This window comes from Schistocerca cancellata, chromosome 2, assembly GCF_023864275.1.
Source record: "Schistocerca cancellata isolate TAMUIC-IGC-003103 chromosome 2, iqSchCanc2.1, whole genome shotgun sequence".
Classification (NCBI taxonomy): domain Eukaryota; kingdom Metazoa; phylum Arthropoda; class Insecta; order Orthoptera; family Acrididae; genus Schistocerca; species Schistocerca cancellata.
The window spans coordinates 931,868,238-931,887,934 of NC_064627.1; the positions used below are offsets into that span (position 1 = coordinate 931,868,238).

The 19,697-nt window shown below is 44.8% G+C and overlaps 1 protein-coding gene across 1 annotated transcript in view; it reads left to right on the forward strand.

The window, feature by feature from the left end:
• Positions 1–201: 201 nt before the first annotated feature.
• Positions 202–19,697, forward strand: part of LOC126162897 (tetraspanin-7-like) — a 169,932-nt gene continuing 150,436 nt past the window's right edge. Inside the window, exon 1 of the mRNA XM_049919705.1 lies at positions 202–337. Within this exon, the coding sequence (XP_049775662.1) occupies positions 260–337 (78 nt within the window). The 5' untranslated portion in view covers positions 202–259. The remainder of the gene's footprint in view (positions 338–19,697) is intronic.

Genomic DNA, 19,697 nt, shown 5'->3' on the forward strand with positions numbered 1-19,697 from the left:
CTCTTTATTTAGGGAGATAGTATACTGTGTAGATCGGCGTAAACAAAATAACAGTAACACTGTGTGCGATTGGCAGTGACAAGCGAGCGGAGTGAGCGACGCGGTGAATAGTACGGGCGAGGCCTTTAATTGTGGCGCCACGTGACAGCCGGCCGCGTGTGAATCGATGCAGCGAGGGGCGCAGGCGCGGAGAGACGGCGGCGGCGGCGGCCGCCGCGCCAGCCGGCAGTCCCGTGGCAGCAGAGCCCGCGCCCTCACCATGAACAAGCGCCTGCAGACCGTCGCCGCCATGGCGTGCATGAAGACTCTCCTCATGCTCTTCAACTTCCTCTTCTGGGTAAGTCCTCCTCGTCCGAGAGCCGCGCGCCCCGCCAAAATTCTCGGAAAAAAAAGACCAAAAACAAAAAAACAGTCCGCTCTACGCATCTAACAGGTAGCCATATGTTACCCAAACAGGCATCTGCCACCGCGTATCCCGCTAAGTCTTGACAGAGATATATTACGCTACTGAGAAAACAATACCGCGTAACAGTGCCAATTTGTGTCGCGTAAATGCAAAAGCGTCCACAGACTCAGCACGTTGTCATTGCCTGTTGCGTACCTCTCAGTGTTCGAAAACCTCATTTCGAGGCTCCATCTGGTGGAAATGGACAGCATTCCACAAGACGATCTTCTCAGTGAGAAGACTGGAAAAAAGCGCAGGTGACGCCTGTGTACAGGGTGTTACAAAAAGGTACGGCCAAACTTTCAGGAAACATTCCTCACACACAAATAAAGAAAAGATGTTATGTGGACATGTGCCCGGAAACACTTAATTTCCATGTTAGAGCTCATTTTAGCTTCTTCCACCTACGCTCAATGGAGCACGTTATCATGATTTCATACGGGATACTCTACCTGTGCTGCTAGAACATGTGCCTTTACAAATACGACACAACATGTGGTTCATGCACGATGGAGCTCCTGCACATTTCAGTCGAAGTGTTCGTACGCTTCACAACAGATTCGGTGACCGATGGATTGGTAGAGGCGCACCAATTCCATGGCCTCCACGCTCTCCTGACCTCAATCCTCTTGACTTTCATTTATGGGGGCATTTGAAAGCTCTTGTCTACGCAACCCCGGTACCAAATGTAGAGACTCTTCGTGCTCGTATTGTGGACGGCTGTGATACAATACGCCATTCTCCAGGGCTGCATCAGCGCATCAGAGATTCCATACGACGGAGGGTGGATGCATGTATCCTCGCTAACGGAGGACATTTTGAACATTTCCTGTAACAAAGTGTTTGAAGTCACGCTGGTACGTTCTGTTGCTGTGTGTTTCCATTCCATGATTAATGTGATTTGAAGAGAAGTAATAAAATGAGCTCTAACATGGAAAGTAAGCGTTTCCGGACACATGTCCACATAACATATTTTCTTTCTTTGTGTGTGAGGAATGTTTCCTGAAAGTTTGGCAGTACCTTTTTGTAACACCCTGTATAAGAAGGGTAGAAGGACGGATCCTCAAAATTACAGACCAATATCGTTAACATCGGTTTGTTGCAGGATTCTCGAACATATTCTCAGTTCGAATATAATGAATTTCCTTGAGACAGAGAAGTTGCTGTCCACGCATCAGCACGGCTTTAGACAGCATGGCTTCTGCGAAACGCAACTCGCCCTTTTTTCACATGATATCTTGCGAACCATGGATGAAGGGTATCAGACGGATGCCATATTCCTTGACTTCCGGAAAGCGTTTGACTCGATGCCCCACTGCAGACTCCTGACTAAGGTGCGAGCATATGGGATTGGTTCCCAAGTATGTGAGTGGCTCGAAGACTTCTTAAGTAATAGAACCCAGTACGTTGTCCTCGATGGTGAGTGTTCATTGGAGGTGAGGGTGTCATCTGGAGTGCCCCAGGGAAGTGTGGTAGGTCCGCTGTTGTTTTCTATCTACATAAATGATCTTTTGGATAGGGTGGATAGCAATGTGCGGCTGTTTGCTGATGATGCTGTGGTGTACGGGAAGGTGTCGTCGTTGAGTGACTGTAGAAGGATACAAGATGACTTGGACAGGATTTGTGATTGGTGTAAAGAATGGCAGATAACTCTAGATGTAGATAAATGTAAATTAATGCAGATGAATAGGAAAAAGAATCCCGTAATCTTTGAATACTCCATTAGTAGTGTAGCGCTTGACACAGTCACGTCGATTAAATATTGGGGCGTAACATTGCAGATCGATATGAAGTGGGACAAGAATGCAATGGCAGTTGTGGGGAAGGCGGATAGTCGTCAAATTGGTAGAATTTTGGGAAGATGTGGTTCATCTGTAAAGGAAACCGCTTATAAAACACTAATACGACCTATTCTTGACTACTGCTCGAGCGTTTGGGATCCCTATCAGGTCGGATTGAGGGAGGACATAGAAGCAATTCAGAGGCGGGCTGCTAGATTTGTTACTGGTAGGTTTGATCATCACGCGAGTGCTACGGAAATGCTTCAGGAACTCTGGTGGGAGTCTCTAGAGGAAAGGAGGCGTTCTTTTCGTGAATCGCTACTGAGGAAATTTAGAGACCAGCATTTGAGGCTGACTGAAGTACAAGTTTACTGCTGCCAACTTACATTTCGCGGAAAGACCGCAAAGATGAGATAAGAGAGATTAGGGCTCGTACAGAGGCATATAGGCAGTCATTTCTCCCTCGTTCTGTTTGGGAGTGGAACAGGGAGAGAAATGCTAGTTGTGGTACGAGGTACCCTCTGCCACGCACCGTATGGTGGATTGCGGATTATGTATGTAGATGTAGATGCAGATGGAAGCTGTCGCTGCTCACTTGAAAGTGGCGAATGGAAGTGATATTTGTTTCTGATAGCGTCTGACGGCTGCCAACCACTGCAACATTCGTCTTTCCGTATTTCACCACAGTCCCGCGTTACACATGAAATGTATTCGTAGTTGCGAATACGGGCAACCATCAGCTGTTTGAATGACGACAGTGAAAATTTTTGCCGGACCGGAATTCGAACCTGGATCTCCCGCTTATCGAGAGGGGCCGCCTTACCATTAGGCTATCTGATCACGCTTCACCCAAATTCCGTATGTCGTCAACCATGTGTCTACAATCTGCAATCATACATCCGTTATATTCCCGTACAGGGGAAGGTTTTAATTCAAAGTCGCTTACACGACGTCGGCGGATGAATACGATATTGCAGCGCCTCTGTTGCTCAGAATTACGGTACAATGTTCCTTTCGACATGCATGCTTGTCCGAAGGAACAGGAACTGCGGCGACCACAGCTGTTAACGTATTTGCCTTTGCGAATATGGATAACCATCAGCTGTATAATAGAATGACGACAGTGAAAATTTGTACCGCACCATGAGTCGAACCCGCATTTCCCGCTTACCGCCGGCGGTCGCCTTCCATTTGACTATCCTTGTACAACTCACGGCCAGACCCAAACTCCCATATGTCGTCAAACACGTCTACGACCTGTACCAACACCGACTCAAAGGATGGCCTCGGCGCTTGTTGGTGACGTCACGTCAGCTAGGCACGGCGAACGCCAGGTCTGTTGCATGCAGAAACGCCTGGGCACGCTTATCACCATAAATCTCTTATTTTTGGACAAAATGTTTGGTATTATTCTGGATTCTGCAGTTTTATGTAGATGAAAGATTTTCTTACTATCATAAAGCTACAAATGAAGATCATAGTTCTGTATTACTGAATCCTGTCGAAACAAACGTAGATCAATATGAGAAGATGCTTTAGCCCATTGCAAGCTTCGGAAATTTTTACATTCAAGTAACTATATTTACTTGATCCATTTTGTTATCGAAACTTACCCCAACCCCCTAACAATTAACTCGTTTCTTTTATTTATTTATTTATTTTCGTTTGACATCGTCACTGGAAATGTGAACTAATTAACATGTGTAAATGTCCAACTGTTGCCAGTTCAACGAAAGGAATTCTAAACAGGAAACAAAATAGCTTCATACATCGAAAATACTGCTGAGGTTAAACTTTTTTAAGCATGTACATTAGAAAAGATAAATATTCCCCTCTTGCAACTGAAAGGAGAAACTTTATAAGATAAAAAATTTTATTTAATAAAACAAGTATATCTCTTTTGCGTCTTCTTCTGTCCCCCACCCCCTCCCCCAACGTGTACAATCGCAAGATATTTCATTAACATTCAGTGCTCCTCACCCCATAGTCAACCAAGATACCTAAAGAAGAGCACCAATATGTTCACAGTTTCTTGTAAAAGCAACCCAGTACAAACGTAACTTCCTCAGATTTACAAATAAGGTAAAGAGGCACGAATTCTGTTGCTGCTGGACCATGAAGTTGTTTTTGTATGCCAATCCTTAAAACAGGTGGAAATTTAAGTTCAGGAGTACACTATTTGTTAAGAAGTGTAATAAATTGCACAATTAATTGATTGCAGAAATCTCTCAGAACAATGTGTGTTGGTCAACTACCGCCAATAGTTTCACATTTTCCTGTGTCAGAGAGGGAGACACCACCATTATGAGTATGCCTGCAACAGACCTGGCATTCGCCGTGCCTAGCTGTCGTGACGTCACGAACAAGCGCCGAGGCCTTCCTTCGAGTCGGTGTTGCCTGTACTGGTACATCCATTACGTATATTCCCGTACAGGTCAGACGTACAATGAAGTCGCTTGCCCGGTGTCGGCAGATAAATACGATATTGCAGCGCCTGTGTTATTCTGATTACGGTGCAACGTTCCTTTGGACATGCATGCCGGAGTGGCCGTGCGGTTCTGGGCGCTACAGTCTGGAGCCGAGCGACCGCTACGGTCGCAGGTTCGAATCCTGCCTCGGGCATGGATGTGTGTGATGTCCTTAGGTTAGTTAGGTTTAATTAGTTCTAAGTTCTAGGCGACTGATGACCTCAGAAGTTAAGTCGCATAGTGCTCAGAGCCATTTGAACCATTTGAACTGGCAATGTGGTGAGTACAGGCGTTATGAAATACGTTAAATGAACTTTCAATTATCGCCTTATCGTTTGGCTAGACTCAAACTTCCGTATGTCGTCAACAATGTGTCTTCTGCCTGCGCTGGTGTGACACACCATGGAAAGTAACGTCGTATCATTTTACATGAATAATCTCAGACTTTTCGTTTCCGCTGTTTCTACCTTCTACATACTTTTGACACTATTGCCCTTCTACAATGAAGAACACTGAAGAAGCTCTCTGAAGTGTGGACTGGTGGCGACAAGAAAACATTTTGGGATAATTGCAGTAATAATGTAGATATCGAGTAACTAGTACCCGTAAGACTGTCAGGGAAAGTTCTCAGTTTCCAGAATGAGTTTTTCACTGTACTGCGGAGCTTTCACTCATTTGGTACTTCCTGGCAGAACCGGGACTTGAACTTTTATTTCTGCGTTTCACCATCAAGTATCCAAGCACGACTCCTGCCTTTGTAGCTATGTTTTCAAGGTCTCCCAAACGATAGTTCGGTGGTGGGTGGGTGAGAGGGGGGGGGGGGGCACTAGGCCTGGATCTATGGTGTACTCTTAATATTTTGGAAGCCGAATGGCGATACCGTTAAAAACCTTTATATACTGACATTTAAATCGTTTCCTGAAAGAAAAATACCTGACTACGCTATATTTTTCCTTTCCCTGAGAGCTAGGTGGGGTTGGGGGAGGAGAGTAATTATGTGGGGCAGGCGGGGTCTCCTTTGCCCCAGACTTGGGCGCCCTTGTATTTAGTCTTTGTTTGAGAGACTTCCAAACTTGCCAGTCAGTATACACTATCTGTCAGAATAAAAAGACCCAGACTGCAGTTAAATTCCAAGATCGATCTCGTGGCTTCTCGACTCATTGTCGGATGTACCCGATACGTAATCGATTCGTTTCGCTGCATGCTGTGGATTCTGGAGTGTTTGAGTGGGTCCTTCATTTGACAGCGCACCTTATTGGAGGACAATCGATGTCAGTAAGGCATGGTCTTAGGATAAACGTACCACGCATCGATTCGATGTATATACATGATGATGCTGGAAGCCTCCAAATCGACGATGTTACAATAAAATGAAGAGCAGTCTGAGGTAATTTATTTTTTCCAAGTTAGTCATAGGTATGCATTTTCATTAGCTCCATCGACAATGGAAAATTTCAATCTACATTCCAGATTCTTCCTATCTATAGATTTCACCCACCTACTGAGACTACTAAAGGCGTTGAGATTATATTTTCTTGATTTGTGCCTCTCATATGGCCAAATATCTACCATAAAATGTGAATAAATGACAAATATTTGACACTATCGGCCAGAAAACTGAAACTGACGAATACTGACTTATACTATAGTCAGCAGAAGGAAGCTGTCACCAGTCAATGTCGGTTTCAGCACTACAGTGCTTTACTAGCTACCATTCTATTGGACATGACATGCCGTAGCCTTCCTTCGGCCTTTAAACGGGCTCTCCCAGGCACTTATAGGAGGATCTACTGTTAATCGTGGATTCCGGATCGCGGTTCTACTTCGACAGCAAGTCATTTTACAGTGCCCGCTACTTCGATACACTCGTAGGCGACACGAAGCTTAAGCAAGCATCTTCTAAAAATCTTCTCTCTGGTAGGACTTGTTTTCACATTCTAAAGAACGAAATATGTTCATTTTTTTTCCAGTCAGACATTAAAGCCCCGTGGACAGCATGGCCTTCTGAGACGAATTTCGGGCCTTTTCGTTAACGTTCTCCTGCCTGTAGATGAATATACTCACACGATCATTTCCGAACAGAAAGTGACCAAATAAATGCGAAGACTATTGTGTTTGTTAAGTACTTGAAGGAAAAAAGAGAATTTCTGCTTGCACGCAAAGCAAGAGTTCATTCTTTTTGTAAAGCCATATGCTTGTATAAAATATGAGTTACGTAAGCATCACAACCGATCACCTGACTTCATCAACATAAACTCGTCATGTGGGGAGTCAATAGCTGTTCCGACCTTTTTCAAAAGTGGTACCCCGCAGCTCGTAAGTATTTGCAAAAGTCACATTTCAGAATCGCTAAGAGTGACTGATACACACATCTTTTTTAACTACCGGCTTCGATCAACTTGTCATCTAAAGGTATCAGAAATTTATGTACAGCAGGCTGTATGTAAATGTGCTTTCTTCGACGTCAAATAAAATAAAAATCATCCTATGCCTCTGTCGTCAATAGTAAAATGTATTTTACTGTTGATGGCTGGACGCATTGACATAATATGACTTTTTTTATTTCGTACAACAGTAAGAACTTTTCCATACAGGCTGTAGTCATAATTTTCTGATATCTAAAGATGATCAGGTGAACGAAACCGGCAGTTAAAAAACATTTATATATCGATAGCTTTGGAGGTAGTAATGAAATATGAATTTTCTCCAGTTCCCTAAAATGGCTCTTCGAGTCTATTACCATCTCCTTCCTGCAGCCTAGTCCAGCTGAGTCACTGTTCTACCTCGAAGTCGATAGGGTGTCCTTCCATCTTGTGCAAGACCTCCACGTCAACAGAAATAACAAAGTCCACAGTCTAAGAAGTTTGTTTCCTTACATTCTGTTGAGTGGGTAAGCAGAAGAGAGTGTGGTGGAGGATGATAAAAGGGTTAGGGGGTGAATGCATGAAAACCTGAGGCTGACCGAATATAAAATTTACAGCGAATGAGATTTCAGCTCTGCCACAATGTCCTTCACTAAAAGCTGATTAAACGGGTAGCATTTAATAAGGCAGTGTGACACAATTTACTGTAATTAATAACTGCCATGGACAAGTAGCAAATGGATAAACTTGTGAATGTAGAAATGTTTGGGGAGAGAAAACAAATCAATAGGCTCACACGTTGTTGGTACATACATTCACTGTTCACCATGAAAAAAAAAAAAAGTTGATTCAGTACAAGGCCCAGGCCTTTTGTTTGGGCGTAAGAGGAGAGAAATGGTTTAAGAAGAGATATTTTTTCAAACAGCTCTCATTGATGCAACTAAAAGCCGTAATTGGTGTAAAGCTTGGGGAAGACCCCCCAGAAAGTTCGAAGGATCTAATTTGGGAACACTGTTACAACGCTGCGGAAGTCAAGTCTCGATTGTAAAATTCATGTTTTCTTGCAAGTATCTTCTCGTTCAGTTCCGGCAGGACCATAGGGTAGGTGAGCAGCGACGTTAGGGTCAAATACCACGATGTCTCATCGCAAGGCGCGGCACTTCGCCTCTTGGAACAAAAGTACGGAACGTGACGCTGTAACGAAGTTCTCACGGCGGCGCCGCTAGATCAACAGTCGCCCAGTAGGTTAACCGATAAGAGGCACACAAAGCTACCAACACAAGCGTGGTGTCACGCTGAATGCCGATGGCCTTCGTTACAGGGGCTCGCGACAGGCTGGAGTTGTATACGGTAATATCTCTGAATAGCGATTCTGACCGACTATCTGTGGAGGGAAAAGGGAATGACAGGGGACGGGGGGGGGGGGGGGGCAACTGCAACCGACTGAGAAACATGGGAAGGCTAGGGTTCAACGACTCGTCAAGATCAAGGTCGTTAGAGATGGACCACAAACTTGCCACGGCCTCTTCCAAAGAACGGTTCAGGCTTTCAACTGATTTATTTTAAACCGCGAAAAACCTAATCGGACTGAAATATCACCCACTACACAATCTCACGCTGTCGTGGCACTTATATAATTTCGGTAGAACCCAAGAACACCGAGAACCGTTTCAGTCCTGTCACAGTCACATCAAGTAGAAGCATGACTACCAGCGCCTTTTTACAGCCTATACAGCTGCTTAGTTGCCCTACGAACAACTTACAATGTAGGAAACAAAAGTATAAATCTATTATCACAACGTGACTTCGTTCTGTGATGTAATCGGCGCTGCAGTTACTAAGTTGAATGCGTTAGTGTTGGTGTCCAGGTTTTGTTCTCCTCCATCCTGAGGCGATTCAAATGGGCCTTAATAAAGATTGGGCTTACGATTCAAAGCATTCTCTGTTAGCAGTGTACTATCAAACCCAAAAGTATCCAAACGACCTGTTATGCTTTTCGCCTGATTTGCATGCAGCCCACACAACGTAGCTGTCTTGCAGGGCCGCGCGGGATTAGCCGAGCGGTCTACGCGCTGCAGTCATGCACTGTGCGGCTGGTCCCGGCGGTGGTTCGAGTCCTCCCTCGGGCATGGGTGTGTATGTTTGTCCTTAGGATAATTTAGGCTAAGTAGTGTGTAAGCTTAGGAACTGATGACCTAAGCAGCTAAGTCCCATAAGATTTCACACACATTTGGACATTTTTTTTTGTCTTGCAGGTCCGTGTACGAAAGCCAACATATGGAATTCGTCCACTTACATAATGAATTGGAGATGTTGATAGACACTAAGAAAATTTTAGAAACTAACTAAAACGAATTTTCTTTACAACGAATGTTATTCCTGAGGAAAATCCCATGAAAATTCCTTGAGGTAATTTTTTTTTTAAATAGCCATTGTAGCTTGCATGTACACTGAACAACCAAAGAAACTGGTACACTTGCCTAATATCGTGTAGGGCCTCCCGCGTGCACCGAAGTGCCGCAACACAACGTTTCACGGACTCGACTAATGTCTGAACTAGTGCTGCAGGGAACTACACCGTGAATCCTGCAGGGCTGCCCGTAAATCCATAAGAGTACGATGCGTGGGGATCTCTTCTGAACAGCACGTTGCAAAACATCCCGGATATGCTCAATAATGTTGATGTCTGGGGAGTTTGGTGGCCAGCGGAAGTGTTTAAACTCAGAAGAGTATTCCTGGAGCCATTCTGTAGCAATTCTGGAAGTGTGGGGTGTGGATTCTCCTGCTGGAATTGCCCAAGTCCGTCGGAACGCACAATGGACATGAATGGATGCAGATGATCAGACAGGATACTTACGTACGAGTCACCTGTCAGAGTCTAGATGTATCAAGAGTCCCATATCAATCTAACTGCATACGCCCCACACCGTCACAGAGCCTCCACCTGCTTGAACAGTGCCCTGCTGACATGCAGGGTCCATGTATTCATGAGGTTGTCTCCATACCCATACACGTCCATTTGCTCGATACAATATGAAACGAGACTCGCCCGACCAAGCAATATGTTTCCAGTCACCAAGAGTCCAATGTCGATGTTGACAGCCCGAGGCGAGGCGTAAAGCTTTGTGTGGTACAATCATCAACGGCACACGAGTGGGCCTTCGGCTCCGAAAGGCCATATCGATGATGTTTCTTTGAATGGTTCGCATGCTGACACTTGGTGATGGCCCAGCACTGAAATCTGCAGCAGTTTTCGGAATGGTTGCACTTCTGTCACGTTGAACGATTCTCTTCAGTCGTCGTTGGTCCCGTTCTTCCAGGATCTTTTTTCGGCCTCAGCGATGTCGGAGATTTGATATTTTACCAGATTCCTGATATTCACGGTACACTAGTGAAATGGTCGTACCGAAAATTCCCACTTCATCGCTACCTCGGGGATGCTGTGTCCCATCGCTCGTGTGCCGATTATAGTACCACGTTCAACTCACTTAAATCTTGATAAGCTGCCTTTGTGGTAGCAGTAACCGATCTAACAATTGCACCAGACACTTGTTGTCTTACATAGGAGTTGCCGACAGCAGTGCCCTCTTCTGCCCGTTTACATATCTCTGTATTTGAATATGCATTCCTATACGTTTCTTTTGCGCTTCAATGTAGCTATATGTTCTGTATATATTTTTTGCTTGGTGCAAGTCATTTTATCAGACGCCACTTAGGCCGACTTGCATGTCAATGTCGATGGAATGGTGTCAGAGGCAACAAAATGTACTCCCCGAGCGGAGAAACTCTCTAACCCGGCCGGAAATAGAACCCGGGCCCCTCACATGGCAGTCTGCCATGCTGGCCACTCAACTATGGAGGCGGACTATGTGCTTTGTGAGAAGATGTACCATCATTTTAAACTTCAATCATGACCAACACATGGCGAACAAGATCTACAGTAAATGGTAATTGCTAACTAAATAATCCCTTTCCTATTGCATTTGTGGCTGGTCTGCATGAAGAACGATTGCACCTTTACCTCCGTGTAAGATCCGGTTTTTCTATTTTTATAGTTCTGGGCATTACATAAGTGGCTCATGTAGGTGAGCAAAACTAAAACATTTGTGGATCGGGATCTTGCGGCTATTTACACCCGTTAATAAACAAAAGTAACAAGAAAAAAATCGCCTTACTATTTTTAAAATCAACATTAACATTATCTCATCTGTAAAAGAGGGCAATTCATTTTGTTATGTTTTAACATTCCTTTATATTTATACAGAATGTAATCGGTATAAGTGCAGATATTTTTGTATGTGGTGCCTTAATATGTATACATATCAGTATGCTAGTTGTTTTCTCTCTCCATTGAACTGTCTTCCCACGAACACGTCACATAATTTACAACTTCACGTTTAGAAATTCTTTCAGTCCATACGTGGCATAACAGCAAACCAGTGCGTAACAGTATTGGTTAAAAACAGTCTTGGTTGCAGTTTTAGTTTTTTTTATTTTTCAACGACGCGTTTTGTCTTATTTAGGCATCTTCGGGTTATCTTTTCTAGATGGACGCGAGAGGCACCAAGATCTGCATAACGCGTTCCCGTACACAAGAGCGAGCAACAGTAAGATGGGGGCTCAGGTAGTAAGCAAAATGCGCCACAGCGTCGTGTGCAAGTACTCGCTCCTGTGAACGGGAACGCATAATGCCGATCTTGATGCCTCTCGGGGCCCTCTAGAAAAGATAACCTGAAGATGCCTAAATAAGCCGAAACGCGTCGTTGAAAAATAAAAAAAACTAAAATTGCAACCAATATTGTTTTTAACCAATACTTCACGTTTTCTGTGCGGTCGTAACTGCATAAGTGGACTACATCTGTCAGTATAGACTAACTGTTTTGCGTCCACGTGTCCACGCTTCAACATCTGATCTTCTGCCCAGGGGAAACTAAGCCTAATGGCTTGCTCTTGCCACATATGCTTGGAGATACAACCCAACCTAAACTCGCACAACCTGTTATAGCTGCAATTATTGGACTACAAATGTAAATACTGATGTACTGTTGTTTAGTACACCGTCCTCAATCACCAACAGAAACGCCTGTGCTTATACCTGTTACACCCTGTATAATGAAATGGAAGAACACGAAGAGCAGAAGATCATTTAATGTACTACGTTTTTTTCTGTTATGTCGTCTTCGAAATGCATTAAAAAATTAAAAACAGGCGATACTAGTATGTCTAATCATAATGGGATAATTTCGGTCTTTACATTACAAAAATGATAATGAAGCCAAGTTGAAAAGGCAAATAAAATGGAGAGCTAAAGGAAGAGCTTAAGGAAAGGAAGGAGGCTATATACACTCCTGGAAATGGAAAAAAGAACACATTGACACCGGTGTGTCAGACCCACCATACTTGCTCCGGACACTGCGAGAGGGCTGTACAAGCAATGATCACACGCACGGCACAGTGGACACACCAGGAACCGCGGTGTTGGCCGTCGAATGGCGCTAGCTGCGCAGCATTTGTGCACCGCCGCCGTCAGTGTCAGCCAGTTTGCCGTGGCATACGGAGCTCCATCGCAGTCTTTAACACTGGTAGCATGCCGCGACAGCGTGGACGTGAACCGTATGTGCAGTTGACGGACTTTGAGCGAGGGTGTATAGTGGGCATGCGGGAGGCCGGGTGGACGTACCGCCGAATTGCTCAACACGTGGGGCCTGAGGTCTCCACAGTACATCGATGTTGTCGCCAGTGGTCGGCGGAAGGTGCACGTGCCCGTCGACCTGGGACCGGACCGCAGCGACGCACGGATGCACGCCAAGACCGTAGGATCCTACGCAGTGCCGTAGGGGACCGCACCGCCACTTCCCAGCAAATTAGGGACACTGTTGCTCCTGGGGTATCGGCGAGGACCATTCGCAACCGTCTCCATGAAGCTGGGCTACGGTCCCGCACACCGTTAGGCCGTCTTCCGCTCACGCCCCAACATCGTGCAGCCCGCCTCCAGTGGTGTCGCGACAGGCGTGAATGGAGGGACGAATAGAGACGTGTCGTCTTCAGCGATGAGAGTCGCTTCTGCCTTGGTGCCAATGATGGTCGTATGCGTGTTTGGCGCCATGCAGGTGAGCGCCACAATCAGGACTGCATACGACCGAGGCACACAGGGCCAACACCCGGCATCATGATGTGGGGAGCGATCTCCTACACTGGCCGTACACCACTGGTGATCGTCGAGGGGACACTGAATAGTGCACGGTACATCCAAACCGTCATCGAACCCATCGTTCTACCATTCCTAGACCGGCAAGGGAACTTGCTGTTCCAACAGGACAATGCACGTCCGCATGTATCCCGTGCCACCCAACGTGCTCTAGAAGGTGTAAGTCAACTACCCTGGCCAGCAAGATCTCCGGATCTGTCCCCCATTGAGCATGTTTGGGACTGGATGAAGCGTCGTCTCACGCGGTCTGCACGTCCAGTACGAACGCTGGTCCAACTGAGGCGCCAGGTGGAAATGGCATGGCAAGCCGTTCCACAGGACTACATCCAGCATCTCTACGATCGTCTCCATGGGAGAATAGCAGCCTGCATTGCTGCGAAAGGTGGATATACACTGTACTAGTGCCGACATTGTGCATGCTCTGTTGCCTGTGTCTATGTGCCTGTGGTTCTGTCAGTGTGATCATGTGATGTATCTGACCCCAGGAATGTGTCAATAAAGTTTCCCCTTCCTGGGACAATGGATTCACGGTGTTCTTATTTCAATTTCCAGGAGTGTACATTTAGGTATACTCTATGACTCCTTGGATAAGTGCCAGACGATAAGTCTATAGGTTTGGTGTCCCATCTCCAGTCAGTCCTATGATTTTATCTGTCACTTATCAGTTGTTTCACATCTGCAGCGCTTCTTAATGTGAAAAAGTAGAATAGCTACGTCGTTCGGAGTCCACGTTAAACTACAGGGTTTCCTGCAACCGGCTGGTTAAGTTAAGTTCAAAAGGCCGGAGAAAGACAATGATATACGACATGTAACAGGACAAATCCTAGAAAGGTGCTTCTTTTTCTTCGTCTTATTTTCTCTAGTGTTTATCTCATTTGGTATGGGATCCACTTTTTCAGAATTTGCAAACTTTATTTTATTATTTTTGTGATCAAGTGCCCTTCCTGACGTCACAGACGTCAAGGTAACCTAATGCCGTCGGCACACGAACGAGGAAGCTGACGTTGACGTGCACGCTGAATGGATGCCCAACATCGCGAGACACAGAGCCGTCATCACACGGGACGATCTGGTTAACGTGGTTTTGCGCTCTCAGCGCGATCCAGCGGCAGGTGCCGGCTTTATTTGGCTTGTAAACAGAACAATTTGTTCACGAAAATGGACGTGCGTGAAATTCCTACATTAGCTCTATTAAAGCGCACATTTCCTTCCTTGTCCATTCGCTAGTCGTGTTGTTCCGTCTGCGGTATACACAAATAAAAACTGCAACATCCGTTACCATGTAATAAGACAAAAAGAAAGAGATATGCCCAGCCAGTAAGGACATCAACTTACAAATGTTCACCAAATCGAATAAACCCACAGAACGCACTTATATTTACCTAATAGCAAGTATTACGGAATTTATTTCTATTAATTTCGTAAGAAAGTCGAACGACCTTACGGAAAACGCGAAGGTGAAGAAAAAATAGATACAACAGGACTCGAACCCTATACCAGCTTGATCTGTGCTTTGTAAGACAGTGTCTCTATAGGCTATGCTAGGTTGTAGCTTCGTTACAAGCGACTTTGGATTTTAACTTGTAGTCTTCTACAGGCTTTAACCGACGATACGTTATTAATTTACATTTGATTATAGCAAATACAAACAAGAACGACATGTAGGAGACGAGATACCGGCAGAAGTAAAGCTGTGAGGACGGGGCGTGAGTCGTGCTTGGGTAGCTCATTTGGTAGAGCACTTTTTCGCGAAAGGCAAAGGTCCCGAGTTCGAGTCTCGGTCCGGTTGGTTCAAATGGCTCTGAGTACTATGGGACTTAACATCTGTGGCCATCAGTCCCCTAGAACTTAGAACTACTTAAACCTAACTAACCTAAGGACATCACACACATCTATGCCCGAGGCAGGATTCGAACCTGCGACCGTAGCGGTCACGCGGTTCCAGACTGAAGTGCTTAGAACCGCACGGCCACTCCGGCCGGCTTCTCGGTCCGGCACACAGTTTTAATCTGCCAGGAAGTTGTATAGCGTGACTGATCATCACTCGTTTCCAATCATCCACTGTTCAGTGGCCTCACCCTTTAGCACACTTCAAGTCTCGTTCAGCATCGACTACAGAAATGCGTGCCTTATGAGAAACTTCTGCACCACTGTAATCCGTTGTGTTAACTTCCTGTGCGCGGTCACTGTGCTGGTAGCACTTTGGAGCTGACGAGTGACTCCTTCCGCTGATATCTTGCATTTTTTTTACAGTCACCCTCCACAAAGCTGTACGGCACGCGTCCTTCAGTGCACGAGGTGAACTGGGTCTTGGTTTAGCTGTGATTGTCCCTTTGCGTTTCCACTTCGCGGTCACATCAACAATAGTAGGCTTGAGCAGCTTTAGAGGGGTTGAAATCTCCCTAACAGATTTTTTACTCAGGTAAAGTCCACGTTCGAAATCACTGAGCTCTCCTGATCGACCATTTCTGCTGTTACTGCTGCTCTAACGACAGCAAAATAATCGCCGCCTCCTTTATACTGGCGGCCCCGCCCATCTAGTGGTGAATCCCGCAATACATGGGGGTGTCTGTATAGTTTCGACCAAGTAATGCAGGTCTTCCAGAAGCCTTACTTATTAGAGACTTGAAGTGTTCGTCATTGAGTTAACCCAGTGATATTATGTCTTGCGCTCGTTCTCTTGCACCACGTGCACTTTATACTGAGTTACAAGGTCAGCTTCGGAGTATTCTTACTGGACCGTGACTGTTGGTGTGTGAACACCTTTCTGATACTTTTTCGATGGAATACGATATAACACACATGTGTAAAGCATCTTACGCCCAATGAATATTTTTAATTTTATTTATTTAGCTTGTGACATCTAAGTACGTTTGAATGTTGAATTACATTTCATTATTTGTAAATACTTAATGCGTAATCAGAAAAAAACGTCTAGTCCTTGTAAATATTTGCTGCAGTGTGAGGCTCCCATCAGCAATTCCTGATAACCTTATGCGTACGAGTGCGCTCTGGTGCAGCAGTCTTTCCTGACGTGTTGCGTAGTCTGTCTCGGAGCAACAATGTCGCATGCTGGTGGTAACAGTACCATCCATTAAAAAAGTGAATCGCACATCTTTCCTGTCCCATTCTCAGTCTGCTGAGAGTCAATCATATATCGCGGGGTTGATCAACATAGAGACTGTCTCGATAATATAAGGCAATAACTGATACTACGTATGTTTTTCGACAGGGTCCGCCTTTAGCAATAAAAAATTTTGTTTTTTAACCCAAACATGTTTCACTGCAGTTGCGGCATCTTCAGTGGGCTCTTATTTTTCATCTTTTTACCACATGGTGTGGTTTTTCTGACGTGTTGTGTTTCTACAGTGACTGTTTTGTTGCACAGTTTGTCATCTGCAACCACTTACACGTTTTCTTTTTCCTCATCTTCATCACTTTTTTTTAATTTTTTTTACAGCTGGTAAACAGTAAATCAGTGACAGTGACAGTGACAACTCAATACGCAGGGTCTTTCAAAAAGGTACGGCCAAACTTTCAGGAAACATTCCTCACACACAAATAAAGAAAAGATGTTATGTGGACATGTGTCTGGAAACGCTTAATTTCCATGTTAGAGCTCATTTTAGTTTCGTCAGTACGTACTGTACTTCCTCGATTCACCGCCATGATTTCATACGGGATACTCTATCTGTGCTGCTAGAACATGTGCCTTTACAAGTACGACACAACATGTGGTTCATGCACGATGGAGCTCCTGCACATTTCAGTCGAAGTGTTCGTACGCTTCACAACAGATTCGGTGACCGATGGATTGGTAGAGGCGCACCAATTCCATGGCCTCCACGCTCTCCTGACCTCAATCCTCTTGACTTTCATTTATGGGGGCATTTGAAAGCTCTTGTCTACGCAACCCCGGTACCAAATGTAGAGACTCTTCGTGCTCGTATTGTGGACGGCTGTGATACAATACGCCATTCTCCAGGGCTGCATCAGCGCATCAGGGATTCCATGCGACGGAGGGTGGATGCATGTATCCTCGCTAACGGTGGACATTTTGAACATTTCCTGTAACAAAGTGTTTGAAGTCACGCTGGTACGTTCTATTACTGTGTGTTTCCATTCCATGATTAATGTGATTTGAAGAGAAGTAATAAAATGAGCTCTAACATGGAAAGTAAGCGTTTCCGGACACATGTCCACATAACATATTTTGTTTCTTTGTGTGTGAGGAATGTTTCCTGAAAGTTTGGCCGTACCTTTTTGTAACACCCTGTATAGTGTTTGCCAGTGATAAAGATGTGGAAAAAGAAAACGTGTAAGTGGTTGCAGATGACAAACTGTGGAACAAAACAGTCACTGTAGAAACACAACATATCAGAAAAACCACACCATGTGGTAAAAAGATGAAAAATAAGAGCCCACTGAAGATGCCGCAACTGCAGTGAAACATGTTTGGGCTAAGAAACAAAACTGTGTTTTGCTAAAGCCGAACCCTATCCAAAAACATGCGTATTGTTAAAGTAAACACGGAAAAAAGCGCTTCAACCCCAAGATGATAATAACTGACACGTTTGTGGTGCATTCTGGAGCCATTGTCTCCTTCAGGAATTGGTGATGTTAATCCCAGTGAGGCTGTTTGCAACTGCAGGGGAAGGATGTCTTGAACGAAGTCTGTTCATTCTGAGATGTCAGAATGCATAGTTTGCTAAGATCTTGTTATATTTACTGTTCGAGACTTCTCTCCTCGCATATTTGGGGGTAGTGTGTGAGAACGTGGAGCCAGATGGTTGGAATAGACCTAATTGCTCTCGAAATGATCCGCAGAGTATTATTAAGTCGGACATAAATTTTGTTTACAAGAGCGCTATTCAACCATCCTGGTACATAGCACTCTACCGTGGAGAACACGAAGCTCAATGCAGATGTTCACAGAGTTGAAGACCCCAATGTGGTTCCACAAAGTTTTAAAATTTCTTGTCCTCAGCGTAGCAGAGTTTTTTTTTTTTTTTTTTTTTTTTTTTGCGGGGCGGTTTAAAAGACGGGGTTCTGTTCTGTCTACCCTGACAGCCATGCTGGTTCCTTACTGTTGTTAAGGCATGTCATCAAATACAGACTTCCAGAGGTCTATTGGATTTTCTGTTATCAATATGGAAGCAACTCACTTACGTTTTAGCAGTATTAGGAGTAAGTCGTCATTTTCAGAGGTCTTTCGCCAATACAGACAAATCAGACTTCAGGATGTCTTCTATAGTTTCAAAAAGAGTATATGTTGTTTCTGTAGCCTAATCATCAGCATAACCAAATTGATTACAAAATATTTCTGGCATATCGGCACTGTGGAGCTAACGCCGAGCTTTGACGTAAGCCATTTTGAAGGATTTCCTGGCTACTCATCTTAATTTCCATGATGACCTGGAATCCTCTGTTACCAATCACGTTTTTGTCGGTTAGCTTTATAACTTTTTGGGATGGGGCTATATTAATCGGTTTATAGAGTAGGCCTTGTCGGCAGACGGTAGCGTAGGTTTCTGATAAATCAATTCGAGCCACAAATATTTTCACTGTCTTTTGAAAGCCCACTTCAATGTGTGATGTGAGAGGCAGAGACAGGACTTGGTCTGCACAGCTTTGGTTGGGGCGAAAGCTGGCTTGTGACGTATTGTGTGACGTATCCTGTTAGGCAACGCTTGTTCCAAAAGGTCAAAAGGTCATGTATCACACTGAATGCCGGGGGAGGGGAGAATAGCTTTGCGGAATATCTCCAGACTTACATGGCCTTAGGAGAGGAATTATCTCGGCACGTTTAACTTCTTGGTGAATGTTACCCGTTTTGAATAGTGAGGTGAAGAAACTTGCTAACCATATCCTCGTGTGTTTACCAAACTTGATGAGAAACTCCGGGAGAATGTCATCAGAACCAGGAGCCTTATCATGTTTTTTGTCTTTTATTGCTGCACTAATCTCTTCAGGGGTGATGTCTCACGAATATTTAGTGTCGAGGCCGGTTGTTGTTTTTAGTTTTAATTTTCGGTTCTATGTCTCATTGGCATGCCTGTGAAGATGGGCGTAATGCCCGAATCTAATTTGGATGGCAAATAAATATTCGTACGGCAGCCTTATCGACATGAAATATGATCCGCTTGCAGCTATAAATCTGTTTTCAGACTACTCGTTGGTGACGATGCGTAGCCTGCAACAAATCTGGAAGGCAGACACCGCAGTTACAGAAGCCACTAAATTTCCATTGTCTCACGAGGTACAGTGAACAAACAACCGCGTAGTTGCCTTGCCCAAACAGTTTTGTGAGCTAGATCTTCCTCCTTTAGTGTTTGCCTCATTTGATCCTCTGCCGAGTGCTCCAGCCGAAGAATCTCGTGCAACCTACGGCAGCACCACGTCAGCTGCGACTGCTACTTCGTAACTTCTAGG